We start from the raw sequence: 27,073 nt of genomic DNA on the forward strand, positions 1-27,073 counted from the left end.
GAATCTACCTCACCAAATCATTGTAGTCTGAAATAAGAGATGAGTGAGCAATATTAACACAGGACACAGTGGCTGGCGGCTCTAAGATTTTTTTTTATTTTAAATAGTCACTAAAAAGCTTAAATTATATAAAATCTAATAAAGAGAAATTTTAAATTTATCAACGTCACAAAAAAAAAAAATGAATACATGAAGTATTACGATGTCATTCTACTAACAAGAAGAGAAAGAAAAATGGATTAACAAAAGATAAAGTAAGAACTAATAATGCTACCATGAGAGTACTCTAAAATGATGATAGAGAAAAATAATGAGAGAGAGAGAGAGAGAGAGAGAGAGAGAGAGAGAGAGAGAAACATATAACATTTTGCTACAATTGTGAACCAAGTTGCCAAATAGAGCAAAGTTGTTGTGATTACAAAGCTGAAGAGAGCAGAGATGCCAATGCCACCAAGGAGAATTTAGGACCACAATATTTCACTTGGTAGTGTTTTTTTTAGGAAAAATGAAATTATGAATTATTTGTTTATAATGGGTTGAATGAATTATAGATTTGAATGATTATGGATTTTAATTTTTTTGTTTTTGAATATGTTTTTTGTTGAATAACTTGTTGTTTTTGGGTCGGGTTTTATCTTTGTTTGGGTTATTTTTTATGTTATCTAATTTTTATTCTTGTTATTTTTATTTTTTTAAGGAGTTAAGGATTATTTTTGGAGTAATGCTATGTTCACAACATTTTCATAATAAATTTTATATGACAAATTGTTATTAGTGGGTAAAATTATGTTGTCAACATTGGGCCCAAATTAGAAGCAATAATAGTACTATTTTATGATTTGTTATGAAATTACTGTAAAAATGTTGTGGACCTATATTTGTTGAACCGAAATTCTTGTGATTCTCAGGTTAGGATGTTCAATACTTTTTTGTAGGGTGGTCAAAAAAGATTAATTTAGTACATAATTTTTTTTATAAGTCAAGGTGTTCAAAATGTGGAGCCGCCAATCATCCAATCCACAACAATTTTAGCATTCATCTACATTGTCTCATCTCAATAGCGCTTAAACCAAATGGAATGTTGTTAACTAACTAAAAACATATTAACCACCACACACCCTTGGTGCAGTGGTCACTCCACAAGTATAAGCGCTTGTGGGGTGTGAGGGGTAAAAGGCGGAGTTTAAGTCTCCAGGAGGGAGTTTCACACATATATACACTTAGATTAGGTTAGAGTAGAAATTCTATCTTGTATAAAAAAAAATAATAAAATAAAAACGTATTATTATTATTTTTTCCCCTACCCTCCCAATATTTTTTTTCTTTTCTCCCTTGGCTTGGCTATGCCCTCTCCTCTAGTGGCACTGTAGCAGAACCAAAAACAATTTTCAAGAGGGCAAGTGTGTGTCTATATATAAAATAAAATCCAAAGAATAACACAAACACACACATTATATTTATATTTATTGCTTATACATGAAGAATGTTTGCAATTGATTTTACATATGATATTTACTTACACAAACAAAAATATATCAAGTAAGAGCACTAGCATCTGTACTTGTATAATAGAAAAAATGTCACATTTCAATTAAGCTAAAAATTCACCCACTTCAGTCCATGAAAAATTGTGTAAAAATAAAATGTTACTACAATAATAGTGTAAATTTACACTGGTACCATTCATTTTGCATTTTTTTTTTTACATATCCCTACTAATGATGAAGGAAGAGAGTGTATGATGGTTGTTATGTGTGACAAAAGAGAAACAGTTAAAAAATCAAGAAAATTTGAGATTTTAATGAAATGTAGTGTAAATTAAATACTAATGTGAAGTGTGTTTGAAAAGTGAGTATGTAAAATAGAAAAAAAGTAAATTATTATGCCAAATCAAACATAGATTTTTGTATGAACTAATGCGAATGTTCTAAGTCTTTACATCTTTGCGAAAAAAAGAAGAGTACATCTTAACATGTCTAAAAATATACAAGTCAATTGATAAAAATAAAACATAATTAAATTATGTATGGTATACATTAAATACATGTTATTAATGAGTTATGTATGATAAAAGAGTAATTAAAAAAACAAAAATGCAGTATTCAACTATATAAATGCATTACATGTTTTTAGTAAAATTCTAGAGGGTCATTATTTAAATACTTGGGGATCACATGAAGGGTGAGCCCTATGGTGGAACTCATATGTGGACCCACCCCTCATATGAGATAAGAAAAATTGCTCTTGGAGTACCCAATAACTTCCCATCTTGATACTAAACTTGTTGCTATATTAGCTTCATTATCAATGATAGAACTAAAATTTCATCTCTAAAGTATGAATCGAAAAATTCTCACCATTAAAAAAAAATAAAATATACTAAAACCAAGATTTTAATAAAATGTAATAAAAGAACACACTTTTTTCTTAATAAATTTTTTATTCAAATTATTTATCAAAATAGAACTCAACCCTTTTTCTTAATCTTGAAAATCACCTATAATTGATTCTACCTTAAATTTCACAATAATTTCATTTTCAATGGAAAAAATTTAAGAGTATGTTAGGAAATCATTTTTCAATTCATTGCAAAACATAGTTTGGACAAAATTTATGAGTGCAAAAGTCACATATTGATATTGTATAAATAAAAAAGCTTTATAGATCCTATCAAAAAAATAAAATATAAAAAGCTTTATAGTTATTCCACAGAAAAAAAAAGGATTTATAGATATCATCTCCATTATATGTCCGATTGCTTCGAGGACAAAAATGGAAATAAGATAAATTTAAATAGTATACTTTATAGGTTCATACTATTGAGTTATAACCAAAAAAAAAAAAAAAAAGAGGCTAAATTATAAATGGTAAACTTTAATTTTGTCTAAAATTTAATAAAATCTTTTAACTTTACTTTCATCTCATTCAATTTCTTAATTTTCAATTCTGTTCAATTCAGTTCTCTTAATTTAGCCATTAAGTACCCTCGACAATTTAATTTTGTATTAAACATAATTGAAAGTTTATATCGCAATTGAAACAAAGACTAACAAGAGGATCAAATTGAACAAAATTGAAAAAAAAAAAAAGTAAAGATAGAGACGTGAATTAAATTTTAAACAAATTTAGAGATCATAACTTGTAAAAATTAAAAAAGAAAAAGAAAAAAAAAGGGGGCATGAATTGAGGACTTGAGGTGAGGATATTTTTATTTATTTGATTTGAATTGAGGATATTTTTATATTTAAAGAAAGGAACGTAGCGTATGAAGTTACCCATGAAAGGGATAGAATAGATTTAAAAGATTTATTTATCTAACCTGATCGGGTATAACCTCTACCTCTTTCTTCTCTGCCTACCGGTCACTCGACTCTTTTTAGTGTTTCCAATCACGAGTTTTTTGCGTTGATGCCTCCGTGACCGTCAGAAAGAGAGTAAAATACAAGACCAGAGAAAAACCATCATTCATAATTTCATACATATATAGATTCCCCAACTACTCTCTCAAAACAGTCAAAAAAACTAAAAAACACTATAAATCTTATTTTACACTCAGCTTCCTTCTAGAACAACAAAGAGAGAGAGAAAGAAAAAAAGCAAAGCAAAGAAAACAAAATTCCTTTACCCATTTTTATTTTTATTTTTATTTTCTCTCTCTCTCTCTCTCTCTCAGATTGGAGCTTCTTTCAGGTCCGCCATGGCTTCTTCTTCTTGTTCTTGGCCAAAACGCCGCGTTTTGGCGAATACTCTGATCCTCTTCATTCTGATTGGTCTGTCGTGTATCGTCGCCGCTGACGACGATGTCAAACAGGACGACGATACATCACCTAAATCTCCGTCCTGCAACAACCCTTATGAGTTGGTAATTTTATCGAATCCCTCTTTCCTTTCCAATCCCTAATAATTGAATCACACAATTTCTTTTTCTTGTTTCAATTATCGGATTTTGTATGTCCAGTTTTATATTAAATCACACATAATATGGCATTTATTTTGAGTTTTAGATTTTTCTGATGAATAATTGGAAATTTCAACATATTTGTTTGTGGGATCCAATTTGTCGGTGGAGAACTGAAACCAAAAAAGTAGTTTTTATTTATTTATTTAAAAAAAAAACTATTTTTATTTGTAAATTGCTTAATGGGCTATTAGAGAATGTGGCCAGAAATTCCGTATATGATGGCTTGGTAGCTTGAGGCCAATAAAATTTAGATGTGATGAATGGGTGATCATTTTTTTTTTTTTGTGATTTGTTTTTGCCTTTTTGCCTAGAGTTATGAATCCTTAGAGAGGTGCCAAGCGTCTTGTAGCTCAATCGTCACTTCCTAGTGTTAATGGGGGGAGACAATCCAGGTTCAAATCCCTGCTCCCTCAACTAGAAAAAGAGGCAAAACATCGTGAGGGGTGAGATCACAGTTAGTAATTCCTCAAATCATTAGGAATTAGGAATTAGGAAATAGGAAGAAATATTGAACTACGTACGTCGTAGGCCATGCCAAATTAGTCAAGGGTTGAAAGCGGTTTTTTCATTAAAATTATAGAGAAGAAGTCAAAAGTGATGTCCCTATGTGAATCTGAAAATGGAATAATAGAAGTATTTGAGGTGTGGCTTTGGAGTGATGCTATGGTTGAGCAATTAGAGAATGAGAGAAACATGAGTGAGATCTCTGGTGAAGTGCTGTTGCCAAGGAGGGAATACTGTTTGGTGAATATTGAATAGAGATGGTTTGTGTATTAGAAATATGGGGAGTTTTAAACCAAGGTATATAAGGGAAATGAATTAGGAGATTGATTGGATATCACAATGTTATTGAAGGATCTATATTGGCCTTTGATTATCTTTCGAATGATCCAGGAAGACTGATTCTAAGAGTGACTTATGAGATTGGAAAATTTTCTATAATAGTGAAGATGTGGCTTAATGAGATGGACGATTGCATGATTGAAATAAAGGGACTTGAAGGGTCCAAATAGAGGGAGTTTTTTAAGTGGTTGTTGATTGTGTCAATGCAGCACCTCATGGAGGATTTGTATACTACTTTGAGAAACTTCTACTCATTTGGCCAAATTTCAAGAAGTCAACATCAATCATATATATTGAGAAGTAAATTTTTATTGAACAAAGACAGCGAAGAAGAGTACACAATACATTCTAAATTTTACAGTTTCAAGTTTAAGCTATTTAAGAATTCCAAAACAGAACATGAGGGAACATTTCCTTAAAACAATTGTTTAATCATACAAGCATCATAACAATGATTCTTTGATCATTTGGATTTAGCCTTTAGTTCCGTCAAAAGTTCTACTATTTGATTACGCCAAATTGTCCATGCAATGCGCAAAGGAGCCACATTCCAAACTTTATAATTTTTGTGGCATTCCAACAACTTAAACATTTGAATCACTGTCTTTGGCGTAACCCATGACACTCCAAAGAACGCACATACAAATGATCAAATATCTCTAAGCACTATACAATGAAGAAGAAGGTGTTTCACTGATTCCCCACTGTTCTTACACATACAACACCAATCAACAACCATCATATTATGATTCTGAAGATTTTTACTGTTGAAATATTGTCTAATGTAATGTTTCTTGGCACCTTAATGCCCCTGATATATTTCCATTGAAATCTATTCCCGATAGCACCCCTCAACGCTTCATGATAAGAGTGAACTTCAAATTTGCTGGCCTGTATGGTTTCCACACTATTTGATCCTCTAATCTTGAGCTAACCAGCCAATTTGAGGATTCCAACTGAGATCTCCACCCAGTTAGGAAGCAACTGACGCACTTTTATTGATTGCATGAAATAATTAAGAAAAGCATCTTTTAGCAAAGAGTCCCAACACCACAGATCATGCCAAAAATGAATTTGTGTACCATCCCCTACATAGAATATTATATGATGGATGAGATAGCAAACTTGGGTTGTACCATGGATGGCTTTCAAACATGGGGGAGGAGCTTTATGTTCCAAGTTTGGCACATATTGGATGATGATTTTGAGGAAGTATTCTTGCCTAGGTTTATTATTTCTAATTACTTTTATTTTTCCTACCATGTGTGTGGGGGCTAAGTAAATCAATCTATAGCTTGGTCTTGTTGGAAATACCAGTGTTAGTGAAGACACAATAAGAAATGATATAGTAAAATCACTCTTAGTGGGAGTGATAGTGACAATTCTAGTTACAACAATGTTGATTAGTTAGTTGGCGTTAGTGACATTAAGAATCTCATACCTGATGATACTCATTTAGTTAGGGATAATTATAGGGAGACTTATCTCATATATTTTGATATTGAAAATTAAAATTTTGAGATTGACAACGTTCATTCTTTTCTTTGGGAACTAAAAAGTTCCTTTTCAACTTCTTTGAATGTCAGTTGTCTGAATAGTGTCTAATAGTGATGACCACCATATATATATATATATATAGAGAGAGAGAGAGAGAGAGAGAGAGAGAGAGAGAGAGAGAGAGATAAGAGTAGGTGATCTGAATTCACACTCTATTCTATACCTTCCAATTATGTTAAAATCCTTGGGTCCCACTCATAGAGGGCAGTGTGGACCCACCCATGAAAAGAGTGGTGTATAAATAAAGTTTCCATTTCCCATTAATTTAGGCCTTTGGGATTGGTGGTAATTTACCAATGGATTAAGATTTTCGTTAGAGTAGAGTATTGGGAGTTGGGTAAACAATATACATTCAGTTATGGTTAAGAGTTCTCATACAGCTAATTTATGGAAGCCAATTAGGAGCATTTGTGAGGTGTTCTAGAAATGTACTAGGATTAATATTAAGATGGAAGTGAGTTGTTTTTGGCATGATCTCTGGTATAAAGAGACATCATTGAAACTTTATTCTCTGAATTTTTATGCATTGCGGTCGATAGAGAAGCAACTATTACGGATTACATGCGTCTCACTAATTAGGTTTTGCATCGAAGCTATTGGTGTTCAAGCTGTTGCTTATCTCTTGTATACTTCCTGTGTATAAGGGCTACACCCTTCTATGATTTCTCGAAGAATGTTTCTTCTTACTTTTTTTTTTAATTAAAAAAAAAAAAAGAACCATTAATGAGTTGATAGTACATAAGAATTTTTTGTTTATTAGTAGTGTTAATCGAATACGCAAGAAAGGGGTGCAACTCTAATGCATAAGAGGGATACAATAGAAATTGCTTGAAAATTAGAAATAAATATGAAGTATTGCATAAATGCTAATAAGCTCCATCTCAAATGGAGCCTCCTCGCCTTGTAAGAACAAGGTGGGGGTGAGGTCACGAGTTCATGATCCATTGGGTGCTTGTGTGATTACCAAAGATGATAAGCCATCATTTGTGTGCATCTAAGCATGAAATCATCTTAAAAATAGAAGCCTGAACTCCAACATGGATACTTCCCACAATCAAAAGTCTGAGCATTCCTCTCTGTAGATGCGCCACATAAGACAGGGGGACAACCTTGTTGATCTTGCCACATATAAGATTTTGAGTCATTTGAAGAGACAATTTTGCAGATGTGAAAATCAACCAAATTATTTTTGACATTTTTTTCTTCAGCTCGAGTATAGATTGAAAAAGAAAAAGGGGAAAAAGAAAACTCTGTTTACTGTATTTAAATCTTGCAGGTCAAGGTCAAGAGCTGGGCGGGGGGTGCTGAAGGAAAAACTTTAACTGGGTTAAATGCAAGATTTGGGGCTCTATTGCCTTCTCATGCTGAAAAAGCTCCCAGACTGCCTGCTGTTTTTTCAAATCCCTTAAACTGCTGTTCCAGTTCATCTTCAAAGGTATACCATCTTTTTTGATTGGTTAAAATTGTCATCTTCTTAGCTCTTAGTCTTGAAGAACTCTCAATTGAAAGCTTTCAAAAAGTTGGAAAAACTTTAAATGCTTGAGTTGATGTTATAGTGAATGATTAGAGCATTATTGTTTTTGAAGTTCATAATTTCAGATTGATGTCATTATTAACTTTTTAAGGCATTGGGATAAGTATGGTCGTCTTTTGCTTTTGTAGTTATCTGGATCTATTGTCCTGGCCATACGTGGTGATTGTGACTTCACAAAAAAGGCAGAAGTTGCACAGGCAGGAGGTGCTGCAGCCTTGGTGGTGATAAATGACAATGAAGGTCGTAATTTAAATACATCTATACATGATGTTAGTAATTTACATGTACACATTGTTAGTAATTCAGAATCAAATTTATTGACTCTTCTCGTTCCAATGTAAGCCATTTTATAATTTCTTGTCTCCAAGCACAAATTTATATTTTTATATTAAAAAAAAAATCATTTCTCTTCTATTATTTGTTTGAAACTTTAAAAGCTGCTAGAATTTTTTTTTTTTTTTTTTTCAGTTGTTTTGCATGTCTAAACTGAATGGCTTAACATAGAAATTGAAAATATATTTTCCAATCTTTTATGCTTATGTTCCCAATAACCCAAACTATTAGTAATTAATGATTATATATATATATATTAAATTTGTACTTTTAGTACTTTATATAATTAAAATGTTGTTATAAGTACTCACCTTTCAAGTTTGAGTTTTGAATATAAATTAGCTATGTTTTTTTCACTGAAAGAATATCTCTTTGGCTTGGTTGTCAGGTTGAACTCCTAAGATTTGCTACCATTCAATAACATTAATTTCAGTCATTATAAACTTCTTAATAAATAATAGTATTATGATGTCAAAATGGCAAGTTTAAGTTCTTTAGCTTGCCAATATAGTAGTTTCTAGTTCATGTTTCATCTTTGGAAACTTTACTGATAAGTAATAATTTTATTGCAAACAGTAAAAGCTTATGTACATAGAATGTACACTCAAACTCTCCTAAAGAATTACATAGAGAAAAAACTATAATCTCAAAGAAGAGAGCTTATAAAATCTATGATCGAATGCTCATCATTGTTTCCAATAGTATGAGACTACTCTACCAAACATCTTAGAAATGAAGTTTTCAACTAACTGACACCCTCACACTGTTAAAAGAGCGGTTGTTCCTCTCCCTCCATAGTGCCCACTTGTGACACAATGGAGCTATGTTTCAAGCAAATGGGTTGGCATGATTTCCAACATAAGCCTTCCATAAACAAAGTAGTATCATTTCAATCATTTATAGGTTGTGTTCATTTTGTGTTTGAACAATGTTCTTTCATTGCCTACAATTGATGTCTTAGAGCAACACTTTTGACAAATCAAATACTTATGTGTCACCAAATTGGATGGAGAAAAAATGTGACATGTTACTTAAGTAGTGATATTTTAATATATATATATATTTGTCTTGATTTTCTCCTTAGATTTACTCTACTTCATCTACCCTAATTACAAAACACTGACTCTATCTCACTCTCACAATTATTTGTTGATTGCATATGCATGTTATTAAACCTCCTTTCTATGCATGTGACTGTCTGTATGTGTTTGTGTGTGTGTGTGTGTGTGTGGTCTTTTTGCCATTAATTCTTGATTGCACATCTATGGTTTTACAAAACCTCAATCATAGAACCCCTCCATCCATTTTCACTGAGCACCACTACTATCATGGACAGTTAATCAATAACTTTGACCTTTTTCCTTTTTATCAATTTCTTCAATTTTAATTTCATGTCCCGTTTTACTATCACTTCAGATCTTTTCAAGATGGTCTGCTCCGACAATGACACAGCTATAAATATATCAATTCCTGTTGTTATGATTCCACAGTCAGGAGGAGAGACCCTTAACAAATCTTTAGCATCTGGACAGAAAGGTGAGCCTCTAATAATTCTGTGAAACATTTTTATATTTATTGTACATGTGTAGCAGTTATTTACATGGACTGTTAGAGAAGCAAGGACATCTTGTCTCTGCACAGGAACAATAGTTGGTTAGGGACATGGTTAAAGTATGTGGCTGGTTGATGACCATAAGTGAGACAGAAAATTCCAAGAATGAGGAGTGGTATTCTCTGTAAGGACTCTTTCTTAGAAAGGTTCCCTACGTTATCAAAAAAGGGGGGGGGGGATGTAATTTATTACTCAAGAGTATATGCATGAAAGTAAACTAAGAAAAGCAGAGATGATACTTTATGAAGCAAATTCTCTGCTACAATTGATATGTGGCATCACATGGTGTAAAATCATGTGTTTTCACTCAGATTGCTCATGGTTAAAAGATGCTTACATTATTAAAGTTATTGGCCCCTTGCTTCAGTTACATGGAGAAAGGCAAGCTTGAACTAAGGGAGTGTTAGGCTGGGATGAAGGTAGGGTCTTGATTTTTGTCCCCTCTGGATTATGGCCATCATGGTTAGCCCTGTCTCCCCCTGCAACTTTATAGCAGTTACCTGACTTACCTCCTTACCTTTTTACCATCTTTGCCTAATCTCATAAGTGGAATCTTTGCCTAATCTCATAAGTGGAAGAATTGGCTTCTATTTTAATACATCTTAATCATTGAAGCTGCTAGTCATTTTGTTCTTGACCCATTCCCCCTAAAACAAAAGGCTTTTTTTCATCTTTGATATGCATGTGGATATTTTAAGATATGAGTTCTTTTTCCCTGCCTGGTTCTTGTCTTCGATGATTTTTATTGAGTAGTACATAGTGTTATAGACAAAGCGAGTTGATATATCCTTAGAAACTGCATGGAGGTCAATGCTGGATTAGGATGACTCAATGGAAGTAATTATAATTTACCTTTTCTTCTAGTAGGTGCAAGGGCCAGGGATTTAGAGAGTGCTTAAATTTGAGCTTATCTTTACCGAGTTCTTGGCTAGCAATATGTATACGCAGATGTTAGATGTTTGCGTGCATGTGCATATATTGATTTAGACTTCACTTCTGGCTATGTTTTCATTTATGAAGTATCTGTTGGGTGAGTACTTATCAATTATTAATTTTGTTTTTATCTCTTATATTTGTGGTTAATTGTTAATCATTTATTGCAGTGGAACTTTTATTATATGCGCCAGACCGCCCAGTTGTAGACTATGCAGTGATATTCTTATGGTTGATGGCTGTTGGAACTCTTTTCTGTGCTTCACTTTGGTCAGATATCACTGCTTCTGAGAAGACTGACGAGCGCTATAATGAACTATCTCCAAAGGTTTTCTGTTCAGCCATTTATTCTTTGTCCTACACTTCATGTTTGATAAGTATTGTCCTACACTTAATATGTGTGTTCTTAAGTTTAATTCCCTTCTCATAGATTTCTCTTGATCAACATCATCAGGAGCTTGGTTACACAAAATGACTGCTTGGTAATTGGTATAATAGCTAATGTAAATGCATGTTGTTGGCTATTTTTAGTCATCTGGAATTGGTGTCATACGAAATGGAGAAAAAATTGTAATTGTTTTGACTGCCCTTGATCTTTATACTCTTATAAATTTTCCTGATATATGCTACCTTGTCTATCTTGTCTCTGTTTCAGTTGTTACTGATGTATTATATGCAGTTCTAAATGAATTAGCTCAAAATATTATATTGTAAATGCAATTCTGGGCAACTCAGGTCTGAATTAGTAAAAAAATCTGGCTTTTTGACTGCCTTTTTTCTGTGTGCTCTTATAAATTTTCCTGATGTATGTTACATTCTCTATATTGCCTTTGGAGCAGTTGTCACTGATGCATTATATGCAGCACAATAAAATTTATTTCAAAGTATTCTATTGTAAATTACATTCTGGGTAACTAAGGTCTGATTTTTTTGTTGTTTCAGCCCCAAAATTTTTTTTTTTTTGCTGGACGTGCTAGTCTCACTGTTCATTGGCCAATGATTTTAGGCCAATGAACAGTAATTTTAGGGGTGAACATTATTTTTTACACATTAAAAATTATTTTGCTACAGTGTTTTTCAGTTTTCAGATTTCAGTTTTCAGCTGTATCCAAACGGACCTTACATCATACACTTTGGTGGATCATTAACACATACTCAAGTTTATTGGCTGAAAATATAGTTTGATGGTCATCATTAGGATAGTGTTTATGCCATATGAACAGTATTACTATTTTATTTTCAACTGCTAATAAGATCTAATTTTATGGCAGATGAGTTCTATGTTAATCACTTGAATGGCTATTAATTAAAGTAAATCAACTGAGTACTATTTTATTTTCAACTAAGCATTAATTACAAGGATCCTCTTTTTTTCATTCAGCCTTGTCTAAGGCCATATTCTAACTACTTGCCTATTTTATGTTTGGCACCTCCTTAACCCTTTTTGCTTGGCCAACTTGAATAAAATCAATCTCTTTGCATTATTCTTAAATGTGATCAAACGATTTTGTGGAAACTTATTTGATCTTTCCTTGTGTTTGCACTCTTCCATCTTGATATCATCATGTTAGCTACTTGTAGGATTGATCTGTTTCTTTATTGCTTGACATTTTCTTCCATACAGCATGTTATAATGCACAATTGTCTCGTTATGGATACTCTGTTATGTCTTCAATAAATAATGCATAATTATCTCTTTATTGATAATCTGTTGAACCTTTAATGAGAAATTCACCTTGTAAGAATTATGAAATTATAGAGTAGAATGGAAAGTTGTGCAATAGTTCATAGTGAGATATTCTTTTTTTATGTTGAACCTTTTTTCCCTGGGCAAGTAGCTAATGATTTCTTCTTTATATTCCTCCACTACCCTTTTCTTTCTCCCTAATCCCAACAACAAAAACAAATTCCATATCATTCTGTAATTGGTTCCCACTTGTTGGTAAAATTGCTGTGTTCTAGGTTGCTTGCTAGTCAGGGAATTTAATTGATAGTTTGACATTGCCTCCCTATTGACCTTGATAGAACCAGAAAATAGTTGATTCTACTATCTCCAAAACACCTCAACTGTGAACACCATGCTTCATAGAGAATAATGGTGTTATTAGTAATTGTGTGACAGATGGTTGTACCAATTGGAGGAAAATCATAGGTTCACATTTATTTTCTTTTTGGGATGTTCTATTGAAATTTAGCTTTACATCATAATTATTTCTCCTGTCTTTCCCCTAGTCTCCAAGTTGTTTAGTTTTCTATAATTATTGCGTAATATGTGGTGATTATGGAAAGGAGTATTTGAATTGAATTGTCTTTTCTTTTATTGACTAGGAATCTTCCAATGCTGGATCAGACAAAGACGATGCAGAGAAGGAAGTCCTTGATATTAGTGCTAAGGGTGCTATATTTTTTGTCATAATGGCATCTGCATTTCTGGTGCTATTATATTTTTTTATGTCCTCCTGGTTTATCTGGGTGCTCATTGTACTATTCTGCATTGGTGGTGTTGAGGTAACACAGTTCTTTTGCATGCATGTTTTTTATTTTTATTTCTGGCTGAGACGATATAAAATTCCTCCATAAACATGTATTGCTTTCTGTCTAGTGGTACTCAAAATATCACATTTTCAAATAATATCCTTCAATCTTATATGCACAAGAAAAGGTTTTTTATTATGCATTTTAGTAACAGCTTCCAGGAATGCATTTTTAAAAAAAGGAAGTTATTTTAGTAAAAAAATGCCAATTATTAGTGTTTCATATTGAAGTGTTCACCCAAAAGCTTTAGGCAATAGGTGGAGAGTTCCAATAAGTATATAAAGCTGTAACCTGGCATGAGTCAAACAATGTGGAACTTCCTTTGAACACCTCCTCCAATGTGTTGGTCCATAAAAAAACAGTAAAGAATTCAATTAAACAAAATGGGCTCAATGTAGAACAACCGAACCAGAATCAAATAGACCAGGTACATGGAATCTGAACCACAAATTGTTGTCTGACACTATGTGACAACTGACAACCAAAAGTTTAAGCTCAAAGTTAGAAGGCCCAACAAGTACATAAACCCATAACCAAGCACACTCAGTGTTGAACTTCCTTCAACAGTTCATTTTTCTTAAACATAAAATGTGAAAAGGAAATTTTGAAAATCGTTATGATGTTATTTTTAATAAGTGAACTCATTATGTTGTTCTCCAAAACTAGTTTCTCTTTTTCCCTAAAAAAAATCTTGTTCTTAAATGATTTTTGTGCTATTTTTCAATATTCTTGTCTCTATGAATAGAAAATTATTTTCCAGCACAGAGTCCAAGAGGCCTTCTAGGTCTTATTAAAATGGCAGGGTACTATTAGTTTACTCAATGTATGATGCAGAACAGAAAATGTTGTGCTGCATACAATGTTTTAACTATTAGACCAGACTTGTTGGTTGGACTGTTTGAACAGTTGACTGGTCTAAATTTCATTCGTGTCATACTTGTCCCCTTCTGTCTAATTAAATTAGTTTTTTTGTTTCAGGGAATGCATGCTTGTATAGTTGGCCTAATATTAAGGTATACTCCATATTTGCTTTTGCTTTCTGCTAAACCTTTTTAGTAGCTTGGAATTAAGTAATAGTTTCTTTTCATTAGTGTTCCTTACTTTTGTACTATCTTTTGAGCAGAAAATGCAGAAAATGTGGGCTAAAGGCAGTGAATTTGCCTCTTATTGGAGAGGTTTCAATTATCTCACTTGTGGTACTATTTTTCTGTGTGGCATTTGCAATTTTCTGGGCTGTTACTCGGAAGTCATCATATTCATGGTTTGGTCAAGATGTTCTTGTAAGTCACATATCTCAGTAACTGTGTGCCTTGCAATTTTGTCTATATCAATGTTCAAATGAAATAAATTCAGTTACTAAAACCTAACCTTTTTGAACTGGTATATTGAAGTTTTCTATAGCACCATTGAAATGATAAATAACTCAGTTGCTAATGCTGAATTTGATATTTCGGTAGAGTTGCTGAATTGGTAATGGAAGTTACTCCTCTTTTATCTTAATTTTTATTTATTGTCAATCCGTGTCCTTGTTGGAAGTGGCAAGGAAGCTGAAATGGTTTTATTTGGTTGTCTTGAGTAAGCCATACCTATGCTATTTATCATGCTGACCCATTTGGTTTATGAATTTCTTCTGTGATTTAGAACTCATCAAATATTTCCTTTGAAATCTTAATCGATTCCCTCTTTCTCATAAAGCCCTGATGTCGTTTTTATTTTTATTTTTTATTTTCTGTTAAAACCTATCTGTCATTATGTCAGTGAAGAGAGGGGAATGTGGATGAGGACATTACCCAAACATATGACACTCTTTTAATTTGTCTTCCTTGGTTGTTGGTGTATCTTTGTCAATCCCTTTCTTTTGTTAATTATTTTTTGTTAAATTGTCACCTAGAATGTTGTAGCTTTGTAGAATCGACTGGTGATCTTACACATCATGATGCCTTAGTTCATTGAGGGTTCACCTTAGTGCGTAGTTTAGTTAGGAATAAATGGCTTGTGTCCTGCACAAAAACCTCAAGCAGCCAAAGTACCATGCCACTGTGTTTTGCCAATATATGTCTTATAAGCAGAATCAACCAGTGTAGGTGAAATGAATCTTCTTTTTCATATTGTTATGAATCTTAAGTTGTTGGACTATGTTGTATTTCGGCTGTGTATGTAGCTTACTGAAGTCAGATGCATAATTTTTCAAATCCTTCTTTCTTCTCTCATTTTCACTAGTTAAATGTGACAGGGTATCTGTTTGATGATAACAGTCTTGCAAATGGCCCGATTGCCTAATATCAAGGTAGGTAAGTTGTTTGCATTCATACTTGACATTGCATTCATTTTTAATAACCATGTCGAGATCACACTGCAGGTTGCTACTGTACTTCTTTGCTGTGCATTTGTTTATGACATCTTTTGGGTATTCATATCAAAAGCGATCTTCAGTGAGAGTGTTATGATTGCGGTAAGTTCTGATCTCACGTTTAGTTTCTTTTGCTTTTATTTTTGAAGTTGTGCTATATGGTACCCATGCATGCTTGTTCTGTTTAGTTTGGACTTGAAGCACTTGAGTGTGTATCTATTTTTTGCACATTCACTTTATCCTGTATTTGGATGAAAGAATTGATATTTATATAGATTTAAATTAAAATGATAGGATTTATATTCCCATCAGTTAAAATTCTAGCAATCACTATTTGCATTGTTTGGATTGGATATTATGTAGACAAGAAAATTTTATTAATTTAAATGTATAAAAATTCTAAAGATACTAGCTAAAACTGATAAGTGAAACCCTCTCACAGTCCTCGTGACTATTTACAATCAAATCAAATTTTGAGTGGTGAGGATAAAATATTTCTTTTTGGGGGTAAGTAACAGTATATTTTGTTATCCAAATACTATTTCCCTAATATTTTAACACGTGGAACCTTCTGATGGCAATGAGTAGCATGTTGCACTTCATTTTCAGCTAGCGACTATTTCACGTGGAACATTTGTATTGGGTCTTGTTTTTGTTTTCTGTGCTTCCTCTTCTCGCTTTTTATTAAATTTTTCATCTGATGCATCCTTCTGTCTAACCATATCTCTTTGATATTTTTAACTTTCATAAGTACATGATAAATTACATAGGCTATTTTTTATGACTGGAATATGGTTTTTGAATGACTTTTCATCATTATCTGTAGGTTGCTCGAGGTGACAACAGTGGTGGAGAATCAATTCCCATGCTTCTGAGAGTCCCTCGACTTTTTGACCCTTGGGGTGGTTATGATATGATTGGCTTTGGGGACATTCTTTTCCCTGGTTTGCTTATTTCATTTGCTTTCAGGTAATGATTTGGTGCATCTCGATTGTGATATGAAGTACTTTGCCTTCAGTAAATCATATGAAATGTAAAGGTCTTACAAACCATGCAGTCATTATGTGGCTCAATATTACATGTTAAACAACATGTTTATGCTATGTGGCTAACTAGATGTACATTAATTCTTTAAAATTTTTGGTCTAGATGAAAATTTCTTACTAAAATTTAAAAAAATTTAAAGTACTACTATTGCTACAATTAAAATCCGACTATCAAAACTTTCAAGAATTATTTTTGTTATTTATTTTAAATTATTTTCATCATCTACTATAATTTTTAATTTTGATAAAAACTCAGTCTTATTGATGCGGGAGACGCAAGGAGATTATTATTTAGTACTATTTATGTTTGCAAGTCAATTGTATTTTTATGTTTTAGGTCCTATTAGTTTATTGGACTATTAGTATTTTAATTTGAAAGCAAGGTTATTTTTGTAATAAGATAATTAGGGTTTCCTAACCAATTAGAACTAAGGTTTAGCAATCCTTTATAAGAAACTTATTGTACTTCTTGAGAAGGTAGTTGATATTTTGATGAATGAAAAAAATGGCCAATTGGTCTTTCTTTTGGTCAGGTGCTGACTCTAGGTCCACCCTAGGTGCTGACTCCTAATAGTTTTCCCGCTTGGTGTTGACTCCAAGCAAGGCCTAGGTGCTGACTCCTAGGTCACATCCATTTATTTTATTGTTGTTTCACTTTTGTTCTGGTTGTCCTGCGTCACTTGCACAATTTTTATTTACCACATAATTTAAGGTAATTATTTTTACTATCCATTTTATTGTTCAATTTTGACGGGATTAATGAAAATTTCTGTAACTTAAACATGATTTTAATTATTCCATGCATAACATGGGTATTCTACTAGTTTTGTGAGAGTATGGAGGCCCCTTTTTGCTTTAGCTTAGTGAGCTTAATGGTGATTGGCTACAATTAAAAGACAATTTTGTATTTTTTTATAGAAAAAAAGTCAATTTTGTATGTTGCTGAATTTCCTACGCTTTTAAAAATAATAATTCTTTTTGGCTAAATGAATGATCAATACTTTCAGAATTGAGTAGGGATGGCAATGAATTGGGTTTAAGTGGGTTTCCCAACCCAAACCAAATAAGGGTCTGGGGTGGGGTTGGTTTCAAATTATAAAACCCACTATGGCTTGGGAAGTGTTCAGGTTTTACCCTTTAGGTATCCTAACCAGATCTGATTATGTGTTTAAATTACTACTAAAAGTCCCCTATTATTGCTTTGTTTATACAAAAACTAGGGTTCTACAACAAAAGTATGTCTCTCTTTATCTCTCAAGGTGTTGTTTAATTTAGAGTAAAAGTACTAACTGATGCTTAAATTTAGATAAATAATATTAGGTGATCACTTTTAGGTTAACCGGACTTAATCATCCCTTTCAACCCAACTCATGGTTAGATAAATGAGGAGTTAGTACAAGTTTGGGATGGAATTTCTAAAATTTTATAGGATTTGGTGTGTAGAATATTTGGAGGGTTTGGGTTTGGAATTTTTTTTATTTTTTATTTTTTCGGGTCCCAAACCTGGCCTATTGTCAGTCATAGAATTGAGCTTTTGAAACTGATTAAGGTATTTGATGTTTCTGATCATGTGTCAAACAAAGGCATATTGTATCTAAGATGGTGAAAATTTTATTAGTTTTATTTTTTAAATTTGCTTCTGTGGGTAAATTTTCATTGTAATCTCTCTCTCTCTCTTATTTCTGTCTTTGGGTGTCTTAGATATGACAAAGCAAACAAGAAGGGTGTATTGAATGGATATTTTCTTTGGCTGATGATTGGCTATGGACTTGGTGAGTGCTCTTGCAACATCTATCTTCCTCTTAATTTGTTTGCATTTGCAGGACAAGATTTTTCTTCTGCATCAACTTAGAGAATAAATGTTGTGCATGTGAAAAGTATTAAACTTATGTAAGGTCATATAACTATCATATGACTAATTGAATAAAATTTAAAGGGGATCTAATGTTTAATATCGTCATTTCTGTACACCATAAAAGAAAGTACCCTTTTTATCTTATGATTTTCTCCGTCACCATTTAACTGTTGAACACTGTCTGTACTGTATCGATGTCATTTTCTAATGCTCAGAATTTGAAAACACCCTTAATTAATGAAGATCACCAAGCTGACAGCCCTTTGGATAGAGAGCACAAATCCTTGAAAAGCTAATGGTTACAGAGGGAATTCTTTAACAAGTATAGAGGTCCTAGGAAAGAACCTTCTATCTCCCTTCCAGTGTATTTGGTGGTTGATTGCTCAAGTTCACAGTTTTGCATGTCTATGCAGATATATATATATTTTTTTTGTGAGAAACATGTCTATGTTAATACTTAAAAAGTATATAGATTCATTGCTTTGAGCTGATGCACTATGATACATGCAAACCCTTCTATATTTCTATGCTGTCTTTACTGTTATACTGACAGAAGGTTTCTACTGCTTCAGGCCTTTTCTTTACGTACCTGGCCTTATATCTAATGGATGGGCATGGTCAGCCCGCACTCCTCTATCTTGTTCCATGTACACTAGGTAATACATTGTGTTATTTAGCTTTTGGTAGACTTCATCCTTCCTGGCTTACAATTAATAGGATTTCTTTTTTAATTTTTTATTTTTTTATATCCACACTTTATTTTTCTCTGCAATGAGAGACAAAAATTTTTATGACTGACGAGATGGCAAGTTGTTATTGGTAGGTCAAAAAGTGATGTGAATAGTAGGCCTATGTGAGAACCAATAAAATCTTGCCAACCCAACTGTTGTGAAAATTATTGTATTTGGAGCATTGCTCTTTCTTTCTTTATTTTTTTTAGGTCAATAAAGCTTTGTATGTTCTTGACTGTTTCCATCCTTTCTCTGGCCATTGTATCAGGTGTTATTGTTATACTGAGCTTGGTGAGAGGTGAACTGAAGCAGCTTTGGAATTATGGCGCAGAGGAGTCATCGCCATCACCAACCCCTAGGGATCCTTCTGAAGAAGCTTAAAGCATCAGATTAGTCACTTATCTTCTAAAATGAGATAAAACGGAATTCGCTCTGATCTCCCTAGTTTAAAGAGGTTGACTTTGGTTTCATCAGTAACTATCTTGGCTCAATATGATGTGAAGAATACAGTTAAAAGCAGTGCAGGGCTGTACAATTCCAAGGCTATTCACCCCGATGTTCACTTTTGTGTATATCATCTTCTTTTGTATTTATTGATCTTGCGTCTATTTAATACGTTTGTAATATTATGAATTGCATCATCAATCTTGTTCTCTTTTTGATGAATGATAATATACTTGGAAAGAACTGTTAATTTTAACATCATACGGTTAGTGAATTACTTATATCGAAATGATGGTGCTTGAATGATTGCAGATATCTAAATTTATATAATAATAATACTAAAAGCTGATGAAAAGTATTAGTACTATAAAAAATAACACAACTCGGACCGTGCGAATGCCAAGTTAGGGGGGGGAGGGGGGGAGAAAAAGTTGTGAATCAAGACCTCTGCCACTCAGAACATTCCACAAGTGAGTTGATATAAAAATTAAGTTATTTTTTGGTGGTCTTAGCATTTTTTAAAGTTAAAAGTAGTATTTATTGTTGTTACTCTTTTGTTGAATAACATTAACATAGCATTTTATTTATCTTGGTCTCATTTTGGTTAATTTCAATCTAATCCAGTTTAGTTCATTTAGGCCACTCAATCCACTTACTTAAGAATAGAGAAAACAGGTTTAAGTTGAGAGTACTTATTCAAAATATGAATTTATAAAAAATATATATAGATGACAAAAAGTAGAATTATTATTTTTAATTTAATGATTTGTGGTATTAAATTTCATCAATTTTTTCCGCCTTAGTTGATATTTGTACTTTAGTTTTTTATGCGAATTATACAATTTCAATGTTTAGATATGATATAATTTAAATTTGAAGGCCTCTATATATATATATATGATATAATTTGAATTTGAAGGCCTATATATATATATTATATTTTTTTTTTATAAAGGTCTGGTTAATATATGCCCAAGGGCATACATTAATCATCCATTTTGGATCCATTTGATTGGTGTAGAAAAGTGGGAGGATAGTACTTATAGTTCATATAAATTGACTATTATGTTTTTATTATATAATATATAAGAAATAGATTTATTTACACCCTTTAAATAATATAAAAATTAACACAAATACATATAAATTTATATTATTATTTTATTATTATATATAATATAAAATTTATGGGCAATAAAAATTGTATTATGCGATAACTTTGCTGGAAAGGCATTTAAAAAAAAACTTTGCCGAGAAGAAAAATGTGGAATATGGGCAGCAAAACTTATAAATCAAACTGGGCAACAAAAATAATTGGGCAGCAAAACGTGGGCAGCAAAAATAAGATGGCAAATATAAGTTCAACAAAAGAAGACAACAACAATAACTGGGCAGCAAAATGTGGAATAGAACGATGACAAGGTAAAAAAGTAAAGGTTATTTTTTTTCACACAATAGACCTCGACGTTTTCTCCCCTCTTTTCTCTTTATTTTGAAGAGAAAAGTTTTGTGTGGGCCTGAGTGAAAATGCCTGGATCCCACATAAAAGTTTTTTTTTTTTTCTCCTCTCCCAATTCCAAACAACACATGTATTTTTTCCTATATTTTTTCTCCAAAATTTTTCATTCACCCTATTTCACCTAAAAAAAAAACACACCATTTAGGAAACTTTTTATGAAAAATTGAAAAAATTGTCAAATCAATTAGTTACTTTTTTATTTTTTCATAAAAAATTTCTTAAAATAGTTTACTAATAGATGTCCTTAGGACTTACGTTAGTAAAATCTATTTTAATAAAAGGATAAGAAATTTCTTTGATGAGTTGGATACCTATATGAAGTTGCGCCCAATGCAGCCTTTTAGATATTGAAAACCCTTGCTGAATAAAAAGGTAGTATCCAAGCTTATAGATATGAAAAGCATCATATGATAGTGTATTGAGAGATTTTTTGACCAAATTTAGATGCAGGTGTAAAAAAAAAAATTGTTGGAATAATTAATGAGTTTGCAATACAAATGATAAAATGAAAAAAAAAAATTGTTGTTTAATTTTTAGTGGTTTTTTTTTTTTTATTAAGTAGTATATATTTGTTGTTCCATATTGGAGTTGAAAGTTCTCTTTGAAATATGTTGTGTTCTATTCTTCTATTTAGTTTTTTCTAATGTTATTGTATTATAAATTGTTTGTGTTTGGTTTACTTAGTTTCCAATGTAGTTTATGATATACATAATCTAATCACTAAACGTATATAGATATAAATATATGATTTTGTAGTAAGTTTTGAAGGTATTCTGTAGTTGCACAAAAAATTGCTTCCCGACATGTATAATTCAAAAAATTAAAATTCCCTTTTTTTTTTTTTTGGTAAAGAAAAAAATTAAAATTCCATTTCATATGAAAATTGTTGATTAAAATGTTGACTAATATCCAATTGTTAGCTTTTTTTTAGCACAAAAAAACATATGATTATTTTATTCAAATCTCAAGACACAGATGTGCATGTGAAATCCCATAATGTGGTCAAATAGTAGACTCCAAGTTTTGCTGTTAAACATAGCTCATAACAAGACATGACCTTTTAGAAGAAAAAATAAGTTGGATAATACTCAAACACTAATGATTGTGTTTGAAATGCATTATAGAACAATTAGAAATGCAAAAGTGATTTTCAATAATAAAATAAAAGGTAGAATATGATTGTGAACTAAATTTTTACGATTTTATTTTTATTTAGTTGTCTATAACCCTATAATCCTTTACAAATCTTTTTCCCCCTATATAATTCATCTACTATAAACTTAATGGTTAATATATTCATACTTGAGCAACTTACTATATATGGTGGACAAAGCATGTTTTAAAATCTCTATCTTGATGAAATTTTGTATTGGCTGAAATTAATTTAATTTTGTTTCAATAATATACTTGTGGTTAACCCGTGTGACGTACGAAAAAAAATATATTAAAATTTTAAAACTATATATTCAAATATCAAAAGAAATTATTTTCATCATTGTATACTAAGTCACATAAATTGCATATTTCCCATATATTTCAAAGGTAAATAAAAGAATTACAATACTTAGAAGAGGAAAATTTTCAGCAATGGAATACAATACTAAGTCACTTGCAGTATATAATAAATTATTTTTTTTCATAAGACTATGATACATATAGCTACATGGAAAATATTGGATCATTTGACATCATTGATGATTGAACTAATAAGCTAGTGCTAAATTGATCTACAAGAAATTAATTTTCAATTCTTTTAACAGTGGTCAATTAGCATGAACAAATATCAAAATCAACTTTACCTTCATTCTACACTTTTTTTAAGCTACATGTTTCTCATCAAAGGACTGTACTCTGCAACACCAACACCAGCACATAAATCAACTTTGAGGAATGGTAAATAAACATATTGACAAATCAAATCCAATTACCTATCTACCCTTTTAAGTTTTAATCCCTATCTCACTAGCTCGTGTGCAGTCCAGACGTCTCATTAATTGTTCATCAACAATGACTCCATATCTTGGGTTCCAAACTTTCTCTGCATGCTTCTTGTTATCTGCAAAACCCAAGTAATAAAATCAATAAAATGAAAAATGAATCTCAATATAACATAAATCAAGAAGATGAAACGATTCATACATTGTTTCATCAGTCATTTAGTAGGAAATCATGGGCATACCAATACCGAATGAAGTAATTTTGTCTGCATTTCGAAAGTTCCTAATATAAGGGAATTGAGAAAGAAAGGAAGAAAATTTTATTAGTATTAAGAAATCAAAGATGATAAGAGAATTGGCAACTCTGGTGGCGGCTTGCTGTGGCAAAACTCAATGACTGTCAGTGGAGGTCAGCCACAGTTGGCCATGATTGGGGTATGAGAGAGCCTGCTAAATTCGATCATGGCTTGGAGTTCTTGTGACTATGATGAGAACAAAATGGAAAGGGGGTTTCGGCTAACTTTTAGTTTAGTTGAGGGATTTTTTTTTTTTTGAAAAAAATTAATTTTTGTACACCTTGAAGCATACACAATAATTCCAGTGGCGTAAAAAAAAAAAAGTTTAACATCACCATTAGAAATTTATTAATTGACATATTTAAAATCTTAAGCAGCATTTTGACACAGAAAAAATGTTATGGATCAAATTTAAAATAGTAATCAAACGATTCAAACCTTATGGAAATGTTATTACTTGCTCTGGCTGTTTTTGTTGGTCAGAAAATTTTTAAATGAGCTGCATCTTTCAATAACTTATGATCATTACGATACAATTCTGATCATATAGTTTATCTTGTTATTCAAGTTGGTTTCTTCATTTTTTTTTCTTTGATGAGGTTTCTTTAATTCTAAATTTATGCAAACTCATGCAAGTTATTGATCAAGAGGTTATAGGTAGTGGCGACTAATGACTTATTCTTTGAGTAAAGTTGGTGATCAACAATTTATATTCAATCAGAGAAGTATTCTCTATATATGGAAACAAGTAATTATCTGTCTTAACCTGCAATTGATAGAATATCAATAAACACGTTAGCCCGACATATATTTTCCATCCTGAAATTGTGATAAAATTAAAGAAATATTTCTTGATTTCTGAAATTCAAGAAATACTAGTTCTACTTATATCACAAGAAACTTGTCAGCTCATTTCAAATTTAAAACTAATTTACGTAGGAAATGAGAGTCATCTTAATCATTTTCAAGGTAGAAGTCGCTCAACCAACTTCCCTTTAAGGGTTGTGGTAGATTATAGCAAGTGCTAAAGATATTAAGGGGCTAATCCTAGTCAATTTATAAACTTTGTTTTTTTGTTTTTTATTTTTTGAGAAGACGTCAATTTTGAAACTTATTATTATATAATGAACTCAAAAAAGAAAATAAAAACTTATTATATAATGTTGATTTAGATTCATTTTATCTACTCCTATTGGAATGCCAGTAAAGAAATCCAAATTCTACTTATATCACAAGAAACTCTAATTATACTTGCATTACAAGTATTGTAATCATGAATCAATATATATATATATATATATATATATATATATGATTAGCCTAAAGCCTATTATGAATATCTCTCAGGTCTCAACGGACTTATTCTAAAATATAGAGCTTAATAAAATCTAGTTCTCAAGGGCTTCTTTTCTATGGAGGTAGGCCGCAAAACTCAAACCACTTTAACCCTATATTATTTCTTTCTTTCTTTGTCTTCTTTATTTTGTTCTTTATATCTAACCATTCACTTTGTCATGGTGTCAAATATATGTTTAATTTTTCTAAAATGGTATTAGAACTATAGTTGTTTTTCCCCATATAGTAAGAATTTAATGAATTTAACTATGACCTTAATTAAATATCTACTGGTCTGTCCAAATGATCTGGGATTGAACCGTTGTTACTTATCCCTGCTTGATAGCCAAATCAATGTCTAGTTGGGGATTGATAACTATGCTAGCCAAAACGGTATAAAGTAAAGTCCCATTATATCCAGAAACATAGATAACGGTCCCTCTTCTTTCTGTCTGTGTTATAAGAGTGTACAAGAGAGGACAAAAGTACAAAACATCTATATGAGATGATTGTGAAATAACTCAATACAAATACAGATACTGTGTTACATTTGATATCACAATATATAATTATAACATGCAAGAACTCACAAACCTGACAAAGTGACAATATATTGAAAGAGACAACAATTAATAATATATGTGCTCACAACTTCAAATGCTCAAGAAGAGCATTCAAAGTTGAGCATTATTGAAAATGATCTAATTTCAACTTTTTGCTAATTCATAGCTTAGCTTAGCTTAGCAATGAGCAGCGTGAGGAAGTTTGCACTTTCCAGGGAGCTGCATGGCAAGGTTTGGATCAATTCCAAGTGAAGGCAACAGGTTAGAGTTCCTGTATGAGCAAAGACAACGAAGATCGGCATGTGAGAGTGCAGTGCAGCAATCAGTTGAAGGTGTTGTAGGATTTGGAGGAGTCACAGCTGATTTGCATGCCATTAGCCCAGAAACAGAAACATTGCATATGGTTTGGGCATTGGAAATTTGAAGCACACCATTGCTGGAAATAGCAACAAGTAGCACAGCCACAACAACAAAGAGCTTGATCTTGAATGCCTCCATGAAAACCAAATAGCTAGCTTGCAAAAGGTGGTCTCTTTCTTTCTTTGGATTGGTGTTTTGGTATTGGGAGCTTTATGTTTGCTGCTTTTTAAAGGGAAGAATGATGGAAAAATGTAAGAGAAGCCCGTGAATATACATTGGCGTGTTCCCAGGCACATATACTGTGCTGTCACGGGCTTTTGCACTTGTGGCTCAGAGATGCCTTCAAATGTACTTCGATTATCGTGCCTAGATGTGTGGGCCTAGTACAAGTTGGTAATGATTGATTAGTTTTGCTGTTTATCTTGGTTTTTTTTTTATTTAATTTTTTAATTTTTATGTTTTGTTTTGTGCTTAATTGTTGTTTATACTTTATATTGGTTGGTTATCTCATGTCAAGCACCCAGCAATAAGTTCATGTACACGAATAATTTCACAAAAAATTCTGTTCTTGACAAGTTATTAATAGTAAATGAAAATATAATGCCAATAATGGGTCCAAAATGAGATATAATTTAAGTTTGTTAATTCATTTGTTATGAAAATTATTATGTTTGTAGCGTTACTTATAGCACCAAGTGATTTCCTCCGAACACTTGCCAAAGTTTTATGGGTAATGCCTAACAAACAAGTCTGGTCGTTCAGAGTCAAATGTAGTACCAATATATTCGGATCAGAACAGAAAAGATTTGGATAAAAAATGGCTTGTTCTAAAGGATTGCAAAACTTACACCCTTCCTCAAGGTTGTTTGATAATTTTGTTTTAATAACGTTATTTATAATTTTTGAAAATATGTGTATGTAAAAAAGTATGTAAAAATATGTGTAATGTTATTATTTAAATACTGAAAACTGTTATTTAAACAACAGTAACAAACGGACGCTGAATTTTTAAAAAATTGTAAAACTTACTATGAGCCAAAGTTTTTTTGCATGACAATTTTATTTTTATAATATATATATATATGTCTTCATTTCAATATAAACAAAATAAATAAATAAATAAATAAATAAAAATTCAAAAATAAAAATTAAATAGTCTATAAAATTTTAAGTTAACACAGTTTAAGGTTTACTAAATTGAAATGTTCGAACCTCAATCTTGTGAAGAAAGAATTGTTTGTGAGCACATATAGAAGAACCTAGAAAATAATATATAGAAAGGAAATGGTCACCATCTTCTAAGACACACGTAAGCCACCCAACTTGCCA

At 31.8% G+C, this 27,073-nt stretch overlaps 2 protein-coding genes across 2 annotated transcripts; one reads left to right on the plus strand and one right to left on the minus strand.

Moving 5' to 3' along the window:
- Positions 1-3,509: 3,509 nt before the first annotated feature.
- On the plus strand, positions 3,510-20,023 carry LOC142631125 (signal peptide peptidase-like 5). The gene is made up of 14 exons (XM_075805205.1): positions 3,510-3,862; positions 7,638-7,796; positions 8,024-8,135; positions 9,645-9,764; positions 10,944-11,101; positions 13,102-13,281; positions 14,287-14,321; positions 14,432-14,588; positions 15,542-15,595; positions 15,668-15,760; positions 16,485-16,627; positions 18,406-18,476; positions 19,132-19,215; positions 19,559-20,023. The coding sequence occupies exons 1-14, from the start codon at positions 3,698-3,700 to the stop codon at positions 19,669-19,671; spliced, it is 1,644 nt and encodes a 547-aa protein (XP_075661320.1). The 5' UTR covers positions 3,510-3,697; the 3' UTR covers positions 19,672-20,023.
- A 5,538-nt stretch (positions 20,024-25,561) lies between these two features.
- Positions 25,562-25,882, minus strand: LOC142632465 (putative lipid-transfer protein DIR1). Its single transcript, XM_075806861.1, has one exon. It carries the CDS (start codon positions 25,880-25,882, stop codon positions 25,562-25,564), a length of 321 nt encoding a protein of 106 aa, XP_075662976.1.
- Positions 25,883-27,073: the final 1,191 nt, after the last annotated feature.

The sequence above is a fragment of the Castanea sativa genome, chromosome 4 (assembly GCF_040712315.1).
Source record: "Castanea sativa cultivar Marrone di Chiusa Pesio chromosome 4, ASM4071231v1".
Classification (NCBI taxonomy): Eukaryota; Viridiplantae; Streptophyta; class Magnoliopsida; order Fagales; family Fagaceae; genus Castanea; species Castanea sativa.